Source organism: Panthera leo, chromosome E2, assembly GCF_018350215.1.
Source record: "Panthera leo isolate Ple1 chromosome E2, P.leo_Ple1_pat1.1, whole genome shotgun sequence".
Taxonomy (NCBI): domain Eukaryota; kingdom Metazoa; phylum Chordata; class Mammalia; order Carnivora; family Felidae; genus Panthera; species Panthera leo.
The window spans coordinates 49,460,502-49,480,023 of record NC_056693.1 but is presented as its reverse complement, the minus strand read 5'-3'; the positions used below and the strand labels follow the sequence as shown (position 1 = coordinate 49,480,023).

General features: G+C 53.3%; 1 protein-coding gene and 1 long non-coding RNA gene across 3 annotated transcripts in view; one reads left to right on the top strand and one right to left on the bottom strand.

Annotated features, from left to right (window-relative positions):
- Window positions 1–16,647, bottom strand: LOC122208321. 2 transcript variants are annotated; one of them, XR_006197198.1, is made up of 3 exons: window positions 16,078–16,647; window positions 2,337–2,444; window positions 1–2,054 (listed from the first exon to the last, which is right to left on the bottom strand). It is a non-coding gene; the product is annotated as an uncharacterized LOC122208321 (long non-coding RNA). The 2 variants fall into 2 exon arrangements; XR_006197199.1 differs by having other exon boundaries at window positions 16,473–16,647.
- A 149-nt stretch (window positions 16,648–16,796) lies between these two features.
- The window catches only part of BCAR1 (BCAR1 scaffold protein, Cas family member), a 37,920-nt gene continuing 35,194 nt past the window's right edge, over window positions 16,797–19,522 (top strand). Inside the window, exon 1 of the mRNA XM_042919255.1 lies at window positions 16,797–16,960. Coding sequence (XP_042775189.1) covers window positions 16,949–16,960 — 12 coding nt within the window. The 5' untranslated portion in view covers window positions 16,797–16,948. The remainder of the gene's footprint in view (window positions 16,961–19,522) is intronic.

The window sequence follows — 19,522 nt, the reverse complement described above, 5'->3', positions numbered from 1 at the left end:
TTCATTTACAGTTGTGGTTTTATACCTTGAATGGGAGGTGAGGATACAGATATTTCTTACATTATTCATGATACCTTTATTTTCTGAAGTCTTTCAAGACTTTTTTTCTTTTTTAAAAAAAAGACAAGCTCACATTTAAACTTGCATCACCTGGTCCATTTTACAGAGAGATGTCCAAGGGATGCTCAGGGATGCAGGGGTTGCCGTGGTGATGAGTATACATCCCTTCCTGGGCTAGCAGGCATTCCAGAATGACATTCCCAGATGGCTCCTGGAACATCTCCTAAGGAGGCCAATGACTCAGGTGAACTACCAGGTGCCCCCCAACTTCCCTTTGTCTGAAAAGCAGGTTGGGCAGCGAGGGGAGCTGGGGGGGGGGGGTGGTCTGTGCTTGGACTGTGCCCCTCCCCCAGCACACCCAGTGGTCGGAGTACTGCTGAGTCAGCCTTCCCCTTGCCCACATGGCCTTGACAGATGCACACAGGACACAAAAAGGCCATATGTCAGAAAGATGCTGCAGCAGGCCTTGACTTGTTAGACGCAAATAAATGGTTCCGACCCAGATAAATAGCTTAACATGTGAAGACACCGAAATGAATTACAGCCTGTGGGTTTTCCAGTAGAAGGTATGGAGCTGCCTATCTTCAGACTCCGCCCAGCGTCCTCAGCTGTCCTGAGGGCCCTTGGGCCACAACTGTGACATGGGGCTCCTGTGGGTGTCTGCTGTGGGTGGTGTGGCCAGGCTCCTCAGGGTGTGACCACTGCCGCCCAGCTCTCTTTGGCTTTACCTCTTCACCTGACCTCTTTGCATCATAACCTAAGTCTGTCTGTGTTTGAGGCACCAGGACTGACAAATGGGAGACATTTTTTAGTCTGGCAGACCTTCGGGGCCCTGAATCTGGGGCAGGGTTGACCCTCCGCGTTCTGGACGCTTCAAGATTGCCTCATCTTTACTGCTGTCTTTGGCCGGACCTCACAGTTCTGTCACAGCTCTGCCATAGAGCTCCATTATGGGAACTTTGAATTTGAGGTTGGGATCCCGAGGAAAAGGAGGGATTCTGCTCATTTCCAATCGCATACCCTCCAGCCCTCCTACACCAACAGTGTCTGGTATGATCCGTGTGTGCCCTTAAGACTGCTGTGGACAGCTGGAGCTGGAAATGATGAGAATAAGCATGGGCTTCTTTTGTCTTTGCAATGCAAGTGGTGTTTTCCACAAAACTGCAAATCCCCCATGTGGTATAATAGAAAAATAAATAAATATTTGGTTTCTGTGCAGTTCTGGGTTGCTAAAACCCTTGGGATTTGTATGCTAGTGGAAGATTCCCTGGAAAAGTTCAGGATGGGGACTGGTCACCAGCCAAACCACCCCTGTAGCTAGAGGGTTAAAACTTTCAGCCCCGTCCCCGGACCTCTGGGGAGGGAGGAGAGGCCAGAGATGGAGTCCAGCCAGACCAGTGATTTAATCAGTTGTGCCTGTGTTATGAGACCTGGGTAAAAATGCCTCAAGCACAAAGTCTGGGGAGCTTCTGAGTTGGAGGACACATCCATGTACCGGGAGTGTGGTGCACCCCAGTTCAACCGGCACACAGGCTCTCACGAGGTGCCCTTTTGGGCCATCTTCGTCCATTTCACTTGTATCCTTTATAACAAACTGTAATAATAAATAGAGCACTTAACTGAGTCTGTGAGTTCCAGCAGATTATGAGACATGTTGGGGGTGTTTGCGGGCTGGACAGGGTGAGTAGTCTGAGCACCCCATTTGCAGCTGGCGGCTGAAGTGGGAGCGGTCTTGTGTGACAACCTCTCATCTGTGGGGGACGGGGGGGGGGGTCTGTGCTCACTCTGGGTAGTCAGGGACAGAACTGAATTGAACTGTTGGACAACCAGGTGGTGTTAGAGAATTTGTTAGAGGCCTTTTGTGTCAATATAACACCAAACGTCTACCACAGGTGACCTAGAGGCAGCGTAATCTAGCGAGACACCCCCATTGGAGAGTGACCTGGATGAGCACGTGGCTTGGCCCCCTCCTTCCCCTGCCCCCATTTCTGCATCTGTAAAGCAAAGAAGAAGGATTAATCCTGGGGAGTGAACTCGAGGAATCTGCATTTCTGACAAACAGCCAGGTGATGCTTATGCACTGTGAAGTTTGAGAACCTCTGCCCCTTGCCTCCCTACTTATTAAAAATAAAAAACCTCCGGCTATGCATTTAGGAAAATTCCGTCTTCCTTTATTCTTGCCACTTCAAATAATTCAAACTCCTAAATTCCTGACGCATCAGCAAACCGGAATGAGTAAGCCCAGGGTTCCTTCCCTGCCGTCTGCTGAGACCCACCTGCAGGAGCTTTCTCCTCCTCGGAAAAGCCTTTGGAAGCCCAGCAAAGAGCTTAGCAGGAAGCCCCGGAAAGTTACCAGCAACTTGGAAAAGCAGCTGAAGTAAGGCCTGGGGAAGCAAGCAAGAAATTCAAACGACAAAATCCGCCCAAGTCCCAATAAACACAGCTGAAGAGTCAACGCTTCGCTGCCAGGTCGGCTCCAGATGGCGGGGCCCACGTGCACACACGCACGTGCTCACACCAGCTAAGCTGAGCGTGTAGTGTGTCAGCCAGGTTGCCCTGCAGCTTGGAGAAGACCCAAGCCACCAGAGGCACAGCGCTCCTGTCAAAACAAGCCCCGCGAGAGGCAGATTACCCCAGCTTGCGCCAGCCCAGCCAGCGCGGGCCTTCCTGCCAATGTGAGCTTTGCCTGCACCAGGCTTTGCCTCTCTCTTCTCCCTTCTGATCGTAGAAGGAAACTGTTCATTGTTGGAAAAGCAGAAAGCAGAAAAATTGGAACAGAATTTAAATCTCTCATCTCATCTCTTACTAACAGAGAAAACTACTATCTACGTTTTGGGATACTTTGAGACTTTTTCCTGTATTTTTACATACCTTTTCTTGAGGCAGTTGGAATTATGCTATACCTGTGCAGCTCAACACAGAACCCACCGACCACATGTGGCTGTTTATAAATAGGGGCGCCTGGGTGGCTCAGTTGGTTAAGCATCCGACTTCAGCTCAGGTCATGATCTGAGTTCATGAGTTCAAGCCCTGGCTTGGGCTGTATGCTGACAGCTCAGAGCCTGGAGTCTGCTCGGATTCTGTGTCTCCCTCTCTCTCTCTCCCCTTCCTCTGCTCACTCTCTTTCTCTCTCAAACATTTAAACATTTTTAAAAATAAATAAATGAAAATTTAAAAAAATTTAAGTAGACACCACGTCCAAAGAGAGGCTTGAACTCACAACCCCAAGATCAAGAGTTGGATGCTCTACTGACTGAGCCAGCCAAGTGCCCCTAAATTTAAATTTTAAATTCATTAGAATTCAAAATTTAAAAAAAAAAATTCAAAATTCAGTTTCCCGGGCACACTAACCAAAGATTTCAAGTGCTTAGTACTCACATGTTATTAGTGGCTACAATATTGGACAGTGTGGACACCCAGCATTTCCATCATCACAGGATTCTTTTGGATTGAACTCGTATATGCAGTTTTGTATTCTCTTTTCTTTGCCTGTGGTATATACCATGAGTGTTTCCCCCTTGACTCAAGCATTCTTCGAGAAAACGATTTTAACGGCTGAATAATATGCCATTACGTGGTTGTACCGTAATTTATTAATGCTGGCCTTCCACTGTTGGTCACTGAGGTTACCCACTTTCTGTTGTTGTAAATAATGCCGTGATGAAGTGCCTTGTCCTTAGATCTTGATCTGCATCCTTGGTGATTTCTACACCACTTCTACAAGTGGAGTTATCATATCAGGGAGGGCACACATTTTCAAAGCCTTGAAACATCATGTCCAATTACCTCCCAGGAAGGTCTCCCTCCTCTCTCCAGGGGAATGGTTGTGCTCCTCTCTTCCCGTGTAAACCTTCTGAGAAGCTAAGATTCAGCAAAGCACCCTGCCTGCCAGTCTCTGAGCATGTAGCCCAGTGCTTTGGGTGAGATGTGTCTGGAACTAGGAAGAGAATGGCCATTCATGGAGAAGACTGGACTAGGTCATGCCTGAGTGCCAGAACCTTCTGTGGTACCAGCCCAGCCCAGCTCTGTCTCTGGAAGACACATTTGAACAAGGCAGGCGTGATGGTTAATTTTATGTGTCAACCAGCCTGGGCTAAAGGATGCCAAGAAAGCTGGTAGTACATGTCTGTAAGGGCTTTTCTGGAAGAGATTAGCATTTGAGGAGGTAGATTGAGTAAATGTCATTGTCACCAGTGTGGGTGAGTGTCATCCAATCCACGGAGGGCCCTGAAGAAGGCAAATTTGTTCTCTCCTTGAGCTCAGACATCCTTCTCCTATCCATCAATGCTCCTGGTTCTTGGAGCCTTTGCACTTGGACTGGGACATACACGGTCAACTCTTCCTCCTGGGTCTCCAGCCCACAGATAGCCAAACGAACATGGGACTTCACAGCCTCTCTGTCTCCTATTGCTTCTGCTGCTCTGGAGAACCCAGCTAATGCAGCAGGAATATGCCTCAGGACTTGATTCATCACAAACCTAGCTTTGTGGCACGTTCCTCTGTGAGTTGCTCTAAACATTTTCTGAATCTAGTTCGCCCCTCACCTCTCAGGGCCAATGAGTTTTGCACAGTTAAGAGGCGGGCCTGGGGACGTCTGAGTGGCGCAGTTGGTAAAGTGTCCAACTCGTGATCTCAGCTCAGGTCATGGTCTCATGGTTTGTGAGTTCAAGCCCTGCATCAGGCTCTGTGCTGACAGTTCAGAGCCTGGAGCCTGCTTCAGATTCCTTGTCCCTCCCTTTATCTCCACCCCTCCCCTGCCCGTACTCTGTCTCTCTGTCTCAAAAGTAAATAAATAAACATTAAGAAAAACATGAGGTAGGGCTTTACTACACTTCTCCCACACTTTCCCAGCAGTTCTGAGGTTTGGTCAACAAGTCCAAGTTTGCCTTAAACTATTATTCCCAGCTGCACAGCCTCCGATCTCACTCCCTCTCTGTCTTTATCTTCCCAAGCTAAGGCTCCCCCTTCTTTTTTCTTTTTTTAAAGGCTTTATTTAGTATTATTTTTTTAAGTAGGCTACATGGCCAGTGCAGAGCCCAACATGGAGCCCAACGTGGGGCTTGAACTCACAACCCCGAGATCAAGACCTGAGCTGAGATCAAGAGTCAGACGCGCATCTAACTGAGCCACCCAGACACCCTTAGAGGTTTTATGTATGTATGTATGTATGTATGTATGTATGTATGTATGTATTTATTTTCTTTTAAGAATTTTTATTTTTATTTTTATTTATTTACTTTATTTAGAAGAGCGAGCAGGAGAGAGGGGCAGAGGAAAAGAGAAAGAGAATCTTAAGCAGCTTCTGCACTCGGCACAGAACCTGACACGGGCCTCAATCCCACGACCCTGGGATCATGACCTGAGCCGAAGAGTCAGACGCTCAACTGACTGAGCCACACAGGGGCCCCAAGGTTTTATTTTTAAGTAATCTCTTCACCCAGCGTGGGGCTTGAACCCACAACCTGGAGATCAAGAGTCCCACCCTCCACTGACTGAGCCAGCCAGGCGCCCTTCCCCCTCCTTTCCATGGCTTGCCTGCCCCCTTCTCATTTCAGCCCCTCTTGGTGTGTTCTCCAGGGACCATCAGACCTGCACGTAGGATTCCAGACTTGCGGTCCAGGCCCCAAGCATCGGTTCTGGCACCATTGCTTCTTTTTTAATTTTGACTGCTTGATGCAGCCTCACTTTTGCTCTCCGTAGGGTGGTGGTGTCTCTTGACAGTTACGAAGCGGTGCAGACTGGGCTCAAGGCAACTGCCTCATTCAGTGCGTCCTTGGACGGGAGGGAGCCAGTGGGGCTGGGGCAGCAGGAGAGGCGGAGCGGGCCTGGGCTTCTGTGCGTGCGGACGGTGAGCTGGCTCACGGCCAGCTGCAGCAAGACCCCAGGCCCCCCAGGACGAGCTGGGCTCAGGCTACCCCAGGCCTCCGGGCTGCTGAAGGTTCCTTCCCTGGGGATGGGTGACCCGTTTATCTGGAAGGAAACCATTTAAAACCAACCCAAAGGCACATCCGTCTCAAGAGTCCGAGATGCTGGCAGCAAGAACGCTAGTCCGCGATGCGCCGACTTCTCGGGCAGCTGCCCTGGCTTCTCTCCAAGCTGAGTCATGGCCGTGAGGCTCCCTCAGGCTGCCAGCTCGTCCGGGGTTGCCGTTTCCTTGTTCCCTAGTCTCCCCACGGTCTGGGTTATTCAGCGGCCTAAACCAAAGCGCCCAGAGCCCAGAGGGTAAGAAGGGACCCTGCTTCTGCTCACACAAAGGGAGCCTCTCTCACCCCCTCTCTCACCCCCTCTCTCTCTCAGGGAAAGAACTAGAAGTCAGAAAAGCTGGCTCCTTGCCCCAACTCTGTGGTGCTTTGGCGAAGCCCCTTCCTTTTCCTGGGGCTCCTTCCTGACAGGGAAGAGTTTGGGCTGAGCCTTCCCCAGCTGGAGTGGCCAGGGACACTGAATGGGACACCGAGCGGGGTGCTTCCAGGATGCTAAGGGGCAGAGCAGCAAAAGGTTATAGCTAGTGGCTCCTTACGGGCAAAAGAACCTGTCAAAGTGTGGCCTGGCTGACCCGTTGTCCTCTGTGGAGACGTTGGGGGTAACAGCCCACACGTGCAGATGCTAGGAGAGGTGACCCCTCCCTGCGCACCGCTGGTGCTTCTCTGGAAAAGTCCTTGGCAGGATGGGACCTCCTGGCCCGAGTTACGCCCCACCCCATGCCAGGCAGTGCTCAGTGTATAGTGACGAGGAGCCTAAAGAGGCAGCCCCCTGCCCTGGGTGGGACCAGTTCCGAGGTACAAGTCATTCCAGAGCTCCCCAGGGGCCAGGCGGGAGCTGGACCTTCCCCGCTCCCTCTGGCCCACTCCCCTTCTCTCAAGAAGCCACTTTTGAGGGCGCCTGAGTGGCTCGGTCGGCTAAAGGTCCTACTCTTGGTTTTCGCTCAGGTCACGATCTCAAGGTTCATGAGTTCGAGCCTCACATCGGGCTTTGGGCTGACATTGCAGAGCCTGCTTGAGATTCTCTCTCTCTTTGCTCCTCTCTCTCTCTCTTTCAAAAATAAATAAGTAAGGGGGCGCCTGGGTGGCGCAGTCGGTTAAGCGTCCGACTTCAGCCAGGTCACGATCTCGCGGTCCGTGAGTTCGAGCCCCGCGTCAGGCTCTGGGCTGATGGCTCAGAGCCTGGAGCCTGCTTCCGATTCTGTGTCTCCCTCTCTCTCTGCCCCTCCCCCGTTCATGCTCTGTCTCTCTCTGTCCCAAAAATAAATAAAAAACGTTGAAAAAAAATTAAAAAAAAAATAAATAAGTAAACAAACAAACAAACATTAAAAAAAGAAAAATATCTTTGGGAAAACAAACTACTTTCAGAGAATCCCTGTCTCAGGCTCTGCTTCTAGGAAATAACAACCCCTACGATGTCTTGCAAATATCAATCAATATTTTTTTTTAATTTTTTTTAACGTTTTATTTATTTTTGAGACAGAGAGAGACAGAGCATGAACGGGGGAGGGTCAGAGAGAGGGAGACACAGAATCTGAAACAGGCTCCAGGCTCCGAGCCGTCAGCACAGAGCCCGACGCGGGGCTCGAACTCACGGAGCGCGAGATCATGACCGGAGCCGAAGTCGGCCGCCCAACCGACTGAGCCACCCAGGCGCCCCTCAATCAATATTTTTGTATAGGTGACTGTCACACAGGACTCCCTTCCTCCCATGTCCAGGTTTCCACCAGGATGCAGGGGCCCAGGAGGAGTCTGGGCCCGATACCTTAAAATACCCTGAGAGGTTGTGAAACAAGGGAGTAAGACACATTACTCTAAGGAAACAGAAGTGGATCTCCCAAATGGCTGGACCCAGGTGTCCCCAACACTCTCTCTGAGCCCCCATGCAATTGCCCCATTGGCCAGAGGAAGACACTGAGGTCTCAAGAGGGACAAACAGCCCAGGTGGGCCATAAGAAACGGCAGAGCCAGGGTTCGAATGCAGGCCTCCCCACTGGGGCTCAGCTTCCAGAAACCTCACTTTGTCCCCAGGAACAGATGGGGCTCAGCCTGCTGGACCCTGGAGGGGACCCCCTGTCTACACTGGCTTTGTTGCCCACAGAGGCCCTCCACAAACTCTTGCTCATCCTTCAAGCTCCTGTTTGAGTGCTTCCTCCTCCAGGAAGCCTATGCCTCCCCAGGCAGGCCAGGAGAGCAGAGCCCGATCCTACTTCTCCACCTGGGTCTGTCTCCATGTCTCCAGGTCCAGCCTGGCAGGTCCCTCAGTAAGTATTCCTCCACCTGACTCAGAAGGTCTGTCATGCAGGTGATGTGGGGACTTATCTTTCTGGAACCTTCCACCAGACATTCCTCCCATCAAACATTGAGCCCAACGGCCTGTATAAAGAACTCGTCCTTGCTGGAAGTTCTCCTGGAGGCCAAAATTTGCACCAGCTTCCCACATCTTTTTTTTTTTTTTTTTCCTCAGCATCCAGCATCTTTATTAGCCTCCCTTCTGCTTGGCCCCATCTGTAAATGCAAGGCCTTCAGGACTTGTGGGGTGACCGCTGCCTTGAGGGAGCAGGAGAAAACTCCGGGGCCAGGAGACGCAGGCTGGGGGGTGGTGGGTGGAGGGACAAGTCAGGGATTCTGACAGCCGCATTTAGCAGACGCTTCCTTGTTGGGTGCCACAGCGTCCCTGATACACCCTATATCCCAGTGCTCCCAGGACGTTTGAACTGGGCCACCGCACCGCACAACCCTTGGGGGGCATAGGATGAAATAGAAGGGGGCTGTAGTTGCGGGCTGCTTTGCTGCGTTATTCAGCCCCATTTAACAGAGGGGATGAAAACGTGCTTAGAGTGTAAATACGGTGCCAAAGTTCACAAGGCAGGACCAGAAACCAGGCCAGCCTGGCACCCGGCCGCGCCGGCCGCCCTGCCCTGCCACTCGAGGCCAAAGGTGACAGGGAGGCTGGGTTCTTGCCAAAGTGCAGACCTCACTCCCTGCCGTGAGCTCCTTCCTGTTTCCACAAGGGTCAGCCTCACTCCCGGGGAGCAGGCAGACTTTCCCAGCGCCCCTGGAGCAGACCCTTGGCCTCCTGGCAGGGGAGCAGCTGATGGGAGTGGGGGCCCTGGCGCCCCTGCCTCACTGAGAACCTACCTGCTGCTCTGGGGACTCGCACTGGTGACCTCAATGTGGCAACAGCTCTTTGGGGCTCTTTAATAATTTAGGGAATGTATACTATTCAGCGGGGAGGCTTCATCCCAGGATTCAGAAACACAATGCCCTGGGGATTGTTTCCAGTTGAGAGTGAAATTCCACTTGTCACAGTCACCGAGAATACAGGCCTGTTCCTGGAAGGGGCTCGGCTCTGGGTGTTTACAAACATCCTCGAAGACCGGGGAGGCCAGAGGCCAGGGCCCTGGGTGCTGAGGCGGGAGCCTGCTGCTCTGCCTGGCTCAGGGGGCCATTCAGGGGGCCCTTGGGCCCTTGGCAAGTCCCTTCCCCTCCACCTCCTACCTTTCAGGGGGAGGGGAGATGGCGGTGGCCGGGCCTGGGGAGGGAGGGGGCTTATTCTGCTTCCTGTTTGGTTTCCTCTCCTCCCCAGCCTCACTTGGTGTCTGTCTCTGGGGGTGTCAGGCCCCAGAGTGTCTGTGGGAACCCACACAGGGTGGTTTGCACTTCCTAGGATTTGGCAATTACATTTTCCCCTCATAAGCTGTTCTTAAAAAAAAAAAGAAAAAAGAAAATTACCCAAGAACAGGCAAACTCATAAACACCAAAGGTAGAATGCTGGCTGGTGGTTGCCAGGGGCTGGGGAAAGGGGGAGTAGGGGGTGGTTCTGTTTGGGAGGATGAGAAAGTTCTAGAAATGGAGAACAGTGATTGTTGCACCGACATTGTGAATGAACTTGATGTTAAAATGGTAAAACTGGCCAACGCATTTTGGACTTTCAATATCCAGAATTGTACAATAATAAGTTCATTTCATGTTATGTATGTTTGACCATAATTTAAAAAAATTATTTAAGTTTCTGTATTTATTTTGAGAGAGAGAGAGAGAGAGAGAACCAGCAGGAGAGGGACAGAGGATCTGAAGTGGGTTCTCTGCTGACAGCAGAGAGCCTGAGGCAGGGCTCAAACTCATGAACTGTGATATCATGACCTGAGCTGAAGTCAGACACTTAATCAACTGAGCCACCCAGGCGTCCCTATTTTACTACAATTGTAAAAGGTGTATACTGGAAAAAAAAAATGCACAAGTAATGAATGTTCATTTGAAAAACATTGGAAAGTAGAGAAAATAATTTTCGTTACACCAAAACCCCATTTCCTCCTCCAAAAACAAACAAATGAGTCTCCTGTGAAATTCTGCTCCATAAAGACAGAAAAAGCCCTATTTATTAACCAGCACAGTAGGCCCTATGTACAAACCACCCAGCAGGGCCTTCCTAAACATTACATGTAGTGATCAAAATCTCACCCCCACCCCAAGATCACAGCTGATACTGTACTATCTAAGCTTCCACGTTTTTCCCAATGCAAATATATGACATAAATATAAATACATGAATTTTTATGAAAATAGGACCTGCCCATACTTATTTGGAAGACTATTTTTCACTTTACGGTATATTGTAGGGGTGCTGGCTGGTTCAGTTGGTGGTACACATGGCTCTTGACCTCGGGGTGGGGAGTTTGAGTTCCACGTTGGGTATAGAGTTTACTTAAAAATAAAATCTTTGGGGCACCTGCGGGGCTCAGTCGGTTGAGCGTCCGACCTCGGCTCAGGACATGATCTCACGGTCCGTGAGTTCGAGCCCCGCATCGGGCTCTGTGCTGGCAGCTCAGAGCCTGGAGCCTGTTTCGGATTCTGTGTCTCCCTCTCTCTCTCTGACCCTCCCGCTCATGCTCTGTCTCTCTCTGTCTCAAAAATAAATAAACATTAAAAAAAATAAATAAATAAAATATTTAAAACAAAACAAAACAGAGTATTATAAACATATTTCCATGTCACTCTATCATTTATGGTGATGCCCGGGATTGGATTCTATCATGCGAATATCCCATGATATGTTTAACTGCTGCCCATTGTTGAACATGTAAGTTGTTCTTATGTTTTCCTGATAATAAGGGAAACTGCAAGTTATATCCTTGCATGTATATCTTTGGCTACTCTCTGAGTGCATTTTTTAAGATAAATTCCTAGAATTTCTGGGTCAAAGGGTCCCTGCCCCTTAGAGTTTTTTGCCTCATCTTGCCAGACAGCATGCTGGAGCCATATGTCATTTATAGCTATTCCCACAAACAGCAAGAGATGCCACTTGAGCTGAGTAAGAGGATTCTTGCCCCGGCCTGACTCGACCATCGCCAGTATTCAGGCCATGGGGACCAGATGGGGGGCAGCTGGGGGGCCCAGGGGTTCCCCCCGCCATACACATCTGAATCCCTGGCATCTATGATTAGGTTACATTGTAAGGCAGAAGGTGCTTCACAGCTATGATGAAATCGATGGTCTTAAGCTGGGGAGGCTATCTTGGATCACCCGAGTGGGCCCATGGTAATCACGAGGTTCTTGTAAGAGGGAGTCGGGAAGGCCAGAGTCAGAGAAGATGTAATGACATAAGCAGAGGTCGGAGTGATGTGGGGCTCCAAGCCAAGGGATGTAGGCAGTCTCTAGTAGCTGAAAAAGTCAAGGGAAGGTATCCTCCCCTAGAGCCTCCAGAAGGAATGTGGACCTGCCAACCCATTTTGGACTTTGAACCTCCAGAATTGTACGATAATGAGTTCATGTTGTTTTGAGCCACCGAGTTTGTAGTAATTTGTTACAGCACCCATAAGAAACTAATATATCTATCTCTCTCTTGCCACCAGATCCTGAAACCCCACTGTCTAGGGCACGATGGTCTTCCTCTGCACCCAGTAGCGTGATGAGCTGAACGTTACCTCCTCTCCTAACCAGATGCCTCTGAGGCAGAGCATACCCAAGGTTTTGTGAATGTGGGACAGACGAGGAAGTGCTTTGCCCTAGCCCCTAGGACCCATCCTTGACCAGACTGTGAAATTACCCACTCTGGGCTTACGGTTACAGGATAAGTTCGAAGTGGTGCCAGGACCGAACCCCAAGGTCAGTGGGCTCCCCATCCACTTCTCTAAGCCAAACATCTCTTTCTGTGCCAGTCTGACTTGCCTTCCCTGAGAGAGGCAGTCATTCACACTTTAGAGTAAGACAGAACATCTAGCCGGGTACTTCCTCACTTGTCTTTTCTTTTTTCTTTTCTTTTCTTTTCTTTCTTTCTTTCTTTCTTTCTTTCTTTCTTTCTTTTTCTTTCTTATAAATGGTTTATTATTTATTTTTGAGAGAGAGAGAGAGAGATGGAGCAGGAGCAGGGGAGGGGCAGAGAGAGAGGGAGACACAGAATCTGAAGCAGGCTCCAGGTTCGAAGCTGTCAACACAGAGCCTGATGTGGGCTCGAACTCACCAACTGGGAGATCATGACCTGAGATGAAGTTGGACGCTCAACCGACTGAGCCACCCAGGTGCCCCAAGGTAGTTCATGTTCTCATCCACTCCAGAGCTCACAGGGTCCCATTAGCCACTCCCAACCCTAAAATCTCCTTCTAGATCTCCAAACAAGCTCAGTTCTTACTCTCCATAGGGAGCTGCTTATCCACGCCTGGCTCATGCATGTGGCAATGATGGTCCCTGCTATTTATTTATTTTTTTTTAATTTTTTTTTTAACGTTTATTTATTTTTGGGACAGAGAGAGACAGAGCATGAACGGGGGAGGGGCAGAGAGAGAGGGAGACACAGAATCGGAAGCAGGCTCCAGGCTCTGAGCTGTCAGCCCAGAGCCCGACGCCGGGCTCGAACTCACAGACCGCGAGATCGTGACCTGAGCTGAAGTCGGACACTCAACCGACTGAGCCACCCAGGCGCCCCTATCCCTGCTATTTAAAAAGCAAGGGTTTTGTGCCAGCTCAAGTGCCCCAAACTTTACCGGAGTCATTTGACTAAATCCTCTCAACCATCCAGGAAATATTATCATCCCATTTCACAGATGAGGAAACTGAGCCCCAGGCAGGTTTAACTCACATGCACAAAATGATTCAAGTGCAAGCAGCAGAGCCGGATTCAAACCAGGTAATCTGACTCCAGAGCCAGGAGCTGCCTGGAGTTGGCCTGTGGAAGCATTTCATTTGGCTTACCCAATGTTTCAAAATCCAGACATTTTATTTATTTATTTTTATTTTCTATTTAAATGCTTATTTATTTTTGAGACAGAGAGAGACAGAGCATGAACGGGGGAGGGTCAGAGAGAGGGAGACACAGAATCTGAAGCAGGCTCCAAGCTCTGAGCTGTCAGCACAGAGCCCGACGCGGGGCTCGAACTCACAGACCGTGAGATCATGACCTGATCCGAAGTCGGAAGCTCAACCGACTGAGCCACCCAGGCGCCCCAAGACTTTTTATAAAAACAATCTGGATTTCTGGATTTTCCTGAAAAATCTGATGCACCAACTGGAAGAACTCCCAATAACCAAAGCAAGATCAATACACGCAAGAAAATATTTTCTTTGTATTGATTATAATCATGCCAAGGTATAAAATAAATAGCCACGAGTTCATACTGATACAAATAAATGCATAAGTCAATAAATGAAGAAGAGATAAATTTCCCATACAGAATAATTCCGAATGTTTTTATGTAGATACTCTGTCCTCAGGAGGTGGAGCCTAACTCCTTACTCCTTCCAAAGAGTAGGGAATAGAAAGCAGGGAGAAAACCTGACAAACATTCTAACAGCCACGTGATCAAGGTCAACGTCAACAGTGTTCAGTCCTACTGATGGTATATGTCCTTGCTACCACGTGGTGTAAATGGCATTTTTTCTGAGGTCTTCCTAAAAATCCATACCCCCCGTCTAACCCTGAGAAAAACACCCTGCAAGTCCCAGTTGAGGGACATTCCATGAAATCCTTGACCAATACTCATCAAAACCAGCAAGGTCATCAAAAGCAAGGCAAGTCTGAGAAATGGCCACAGCCCAGAGGAGTCTCAGGAGACCTGACAACTAGATGTAATGCGGGATTCTCAATGGGGTCTAGAACAGAAAAAGGAAAGGGACAGTACTAAGGGAAGGGAAGGACTAAGGCAGTCTGAACTGAGGGTGAATATTAGCTAATAAGGATGTATCAACGTTAGTTCATCAGTGGCGACCAAAGCACAAGTGCCCGCAGAGGCTCACTGTGCTCTCCTGTTAGAGAGGTCCCTGGTCACCCTGAGTGGGGGTGGGGAGAAGGAGCCACCTTGCAGGCCTTGGCCCTCTAGATGCGGCAAGGCTCAGGGGACAGAGGCCTGGGTGTCCAGAAAGCTGGGTATGAAGCTTATCTGTGCCCAGATTTACTCTGTGGCCATGTCCAAATTCCCTTCCCTCCCAGCCTCAGGAACAACAATAACCCCTGTCTCCCTGGGGCCCTGGTCAGCCCCCAGGGATCCTCTCGGGGTTCTGGCAACTGCTCAGGCAGCCCAGCTGTTGCTTCTGGTGTGAACTGCTCGTCAGGAGGCCCCCGGAGCCTGTGCTCTGCAGCACTGAGTTATCCTGGGATCGTTTTCCTGCTGGGGAATCAGGGTGGGGGGAGATGCAGTGAGGGAGGCAATACCATAACCCAAGGTGCTGGGTCCCTGCCTTGGAGTAAGTGAGGGTCTGGCCAGGGATCCCTTGTCCTGTGCTCAGGGATAAGTTAATGGCTCCCTCCCTGAGCAAGCAGCTGTAAGCCATTGTTGCGGGCCAGCTAGAGGCAAGGACTAGATGGTTTGGAGGTCATGATCCCAGCTGCACCCCCTCCCCTAGGTTTCCATTTCCCCATACTCAGGGGTATTGAGGGGCTCTTTCCCCACTGCTCACCCAGTTCTGACCTGGGCAGCTAGAGAAAGGGCTGATTGGACAGGACACAGAGCGGGTGGTAAGAAGGAGAGTGGGAGTGGGAGAGGAGGAAGGAGGGGGAGCCTGGGCTCAAGGAGGAAGGCTCAGTGAGGGGGGAGCCAGGGAGGCAGGGCGGGGGGGGGGGGTGCTCAGACAGCGGGCACGTGTGGCTGGGAGCCCAGGCACCAGGCTGAGCTGCTGCTCCCAGCTCAGGAGCCCCAGTGCCAGCTGGATGCTGGCGGGTGGGCACGGGCAGGGCTCCCTGCCAGGCGCACACAGAGCGCCCTTTGAGGAGGTGGCAGCTGTCGGCCCAGACCCCTCTCTGCTTGCCATGGCCCCGCATGCTCCCTCCAGCAATGCCTTGCCCAGCGTTGGGCTGGGGAAACCGAGGTGTGTAATTGGCAAACCCCATTCAAGGGGGCGGGCGACCCTGCCTGGGTGGAGCAGGAAGGGACCCCAGCTCCTCAGTCCTAGCATTGGGACTTGGGCCTCAGAGCAGGCCTCGATCGCCCCCTTTATTGCACATCTAGTACCCCTCTCGTTGCTGGTGGTCTCTCCAGGAACCTCCTTAGATGGAGGCAGCCCCACCTCTTGGGGAGAAGCCTGGAAAGCCTCCTAAACCCCAATGGATGCCCTGCTAATGGGGGATTTTGCAGACTCGGGAGCTAGGGGCGGATCTGAGTCTCTGAGAAAGCCCACCTCACCTGGTCCCATGTCCTCCCTCCGTTCAGCCACCTCAGGACTCGTGGCACTGCACACCTGGCAGACAAAAGAGCCTGTAGCCCTGGGCACTTGCCCCCACAGATTTCTCGGTGGCCCAGGTGCTCCGCCAGGCCATGAGCCACATCTGCGGCCACCCAGCCTCCTGGAACCAGTTCTCCCTTTCTTCCCCGGACTGACCTGGCCCCCCAGAACCTTGGTCTAGGTGCTCACTCATCCTTCCTGGGTAGTCGGAGCGCTTTCTCTGGGTGCAGCTTTGCCCAGGAAGGGCTCCCAGGGAGCAGGGACAGGCTGTATGTGGTGGGTGGCAGACCAGAGTGGTCAGGCTTCTGGTTTTGCCTTCTGGTGGCTGAGGGACCTCAGACCTCAGTTGATCAGATGGGACATGAGAACAGCCAGCAAGGCCTACCTGACAGCGGGTGGGAAGTCAGACGGCGCACGTCTGTGCCCACTACTTGCGGACGACCATGTCAGATGTGGAAGAAATCGGGGATGTTTAACCCTGGGGAAGAAAGGCTGGGGCCGCGAGGGCCCGTCTTGCAGTGTCTGAGGCTGCGGGTGGCCCTCGAGTGGGGGTTACGGGGAGCCAGGATCCTCCCTAACGGTCAGTCCAGCTCTGCGGGAAGAACCGACAGCGCGCCAGGCTGTTCCCAGGCCGTCGGGAGCTCCCCGTCACCGAGGGAGGGGCAGGGGGAGTGCAGAGCCGGCGGAGGAGGTCTGGGCAGCGCACCGTGGGGGTGCCCGCGCCTCCGGGCTTTCAGCGGGAGGAGCGGGGAGGGTTTCTAGGAGCCCCGCGAGGCTGACCTGCAATCGCCTTCAGACACGGGGACTGGGAGCCCCGCCAGACCACCGGGCAGGCGCCCAGCATCCTGGGCTGGGCAACGTGGGGGGGAGGAGGCTCCGGTCTCCAGAAGCGGGTGGGCGCACAGGAGATGGTGCGACGCGAGGTGGCCCTTGAAGGATGGGTAAGGGGTGGAGACCGAGCCTCCTCGCCCGTTGGGCCGACAGAAAAATGCCACGGTCCGGGGTCCTCGCCTTTAACGCGGCCCCCAGGGAGGAGACGGGAGGGGGAGGGGCGGCGCGGGGCGGCGCATGCGCGGCGCGGACTGAAGCCGCCGGACAGTCCGGCCGCCGGGAGCGCGCAGGAGCCCGCAGGGAGCCCCGAGAGCGCCGGGACCCCGCTCGGGGCGGTGGCGGGGGGGCTCTGAGAGGCGCGGCGGATCGGAGCCCCCAGCCTGCCGCCGCCGCTGCCCGCCCGGGCCCCGGGGACGGCGGTCAAGATGTCCGTGCCGGTGAGTACCGATCGCCGGCCGGGACCCCGGGTCTGCTGCCCCCGGCCGGGCCTGAGACCTCGCGCCGCCCTCTGAAGGCCTAATGCCGCGGGGGCTCCGGAGCTGGGGTGGGGTGGGGGGTCACCCCACCCGGGCCTGCCTGGGCCGGGCATGGGGGTTAGCGTGGGGGCGTCTCCCCCAAGCCGGCCTCTGTGCCCCTGCCTTTCTTTCCATTCTCGCCCAGAAGTCGGCTCGGTCTGGGTTTTGTGCTGTCCCCTCCGGGAGCCCCCCCAGTACCGCTGGGTTGGCAGGGGCCTTTGTTGGTCCCGGGAAGCCCCTGGGACAGCCGAGCCAGGCAGGAGTCGGCGCTGCGCCCCGGAACCCTGCCCCCCATCAGGATGGCCAGGCCTAGCGGGGACAGTTCTGTGCCGCTCGCCCTGAACCCTCCTCCGCTCCAGGGTAGCTGGGCCGGGTGAGGCGGGGAGGTCTCTGCTGCCCCCGGGAAACCACCTGGGCCAGCTGCCCTGTTGTGCTCCTGGGCTCTCAAGGATGGCCAGGGCTGGGGCAGGGTGTGCATCTCTCTCGGGACAGCCCACCCCCAGGACTGCCTGGCGGGATGCGGATCTGTGCCTGTCTCCAGAAAGGCTGATGCACTCACTTTCCCGGGAAGTTTTCCCTGGGCGCTGGGCCGGCCCCCTTCTTCCCTCCTAGCAGTGGGGGCTTCTCTGCTCGCCTGACACCATCACTTCCTTGGCCCGGCAGGCCGGCTTGAGCAGCTCCCAGCCATCATGGCTCCACACTTAGGCCGGCATCTGGAGGTAGCTGGGCCCCGCCTCCTGAGGATGGCAAGTGATCCTGGCCGCCCCCCCCCCCCCCAGTCACCAGGCCTCGGGTGCAGACCCCAGCCCTCTTTACAGATGGACAGACTGAGGAAGGGGCCGACCTCCTGCGGCCTGCCCGGAAGGGGCGCCATCTGCAGGCTGGAAAGCTGTGGCTTCCAGCCATTGTTTCTCAGCCGACTTAGGGGCTTTTCCCTCCAATAGGAAGGGGCAGTAGGCCAGAGCGGCTGTCCACCTGGCCTTCTTTCTGGCACTGTGCCCCTCTCACCCCATTCTTAGGGTGAAGCAGACAGTAGGGGCTTCCTGGCAGGGCAGTGGCCTCTTAATTAACCACCATGGAGTGTGTGGAGATTACTGGAGAAGTGCTGTGTAAGTGCAAAGCATTGTTGTTATGGAATTAGAGACCCCAGCTCCTGCTGCCTCCAGAGCAGTGATACAGAGTTACAGATGAAAAAAGTAAGGCTTCCAGACTGTGCTGATGTGACCCCTCTCCTCCCTGCCCCTTCTCCACACCTGTTCTGGTTCAGAGCGGAACTGCCTCATCTTTAGAAAGACAGAAGACAGAACAGGCCCGTCCAGCCTTTCTTTCCTGCTGTGCCTCTGCAAAGCTGTGGATCTTTTCTGGCCCAGCGCACCAAGGGCCCTGCCCTGACCCTGTGGGTACTAGCCGGAAGGGAATGGACCTTCCAAGCCTGCTTGAGGGCCTGGGTCTTCAGGGCAATAGTGAACAGAGTATGTACCCGGGCCACGTGTGTAACGAGGGAGGTATGGCAGGGGGGTGGGTGCGACTTGCACAGACAGGCACTGCCAGGGACACCTGCTGTGAAGACCTGAAGCTGTGGTCCACTGTCCACACCACTGCCAGCTCCCGGTCCCTCCCCCCATTCCTGCCTATAGCCACAGCCCTCGGGGATTCTGCAGGAGGGGGACAGGGGTCTCACCATCTGCCTCCTAGTGGCTGGGCTGTCAGATCACCCTGGTTCTCTCCTGGGACCTTGGGCAGTGTCAGAGCCGGTGGGGCTGGGAGGAGAAGTTCATTTTTGGAGCAGCTGTGAAATGTTCGGAAAATTGCTTTCATGTGCTTGTGAGCGGTGAGGCCCCATAGAGGCTTCCAGGCCGAGCTGCCTCTTTAAGCCCTGCTCTTGGAACCCAGAATGGTGACTGCCCATGTGGTATTCACGGACATGTTTGGGTTTTAAGCACACCCGTTCATTTGGGCAGTCTTTTCCTGGATGGGGCTGACGCAGGCACTTTGGCCCACAGAAATTACAAGATGCTTCGGAACGGAATGAAGGGTGGTGGCAGGAGAGAAGAGGTTGGGATGGGCCAGGTTGAGCCAGGAGCGACTTCCTTGTAGAGCAGGGGGCTGTGCAGGGATTAGTTGGTCTCGCTCTGACGTTTGACCCACAAGGGCTCTGGGGCCTAGAGATGGGAGGGCACCCGGGGTCATCCTGAGTCCCTGCACAGTGCTCCTTCCTCTTCCCTGAGCTGAGGGAAGTGCTCACACAGCACCTGGAGATCTACTTCCTGGATGTTCTCTGACATTGGCCTTCTTCTTGGCACGGCCATCTGTCACCCCAGGCCTGTCTCTTCCCTCTGGCCAGGCAGGAGGCATTTGAAAGGAAAACGGCTGTGCCACCCACCTGAGACCCCTGGTGGGCACTGGCATGATTCATGTTGAGGAGTGACAAGAGGCTGGCTGCCCCCTGGCAATGTCAGGCAAGAGGCCAGTGTCTGGCTTGTA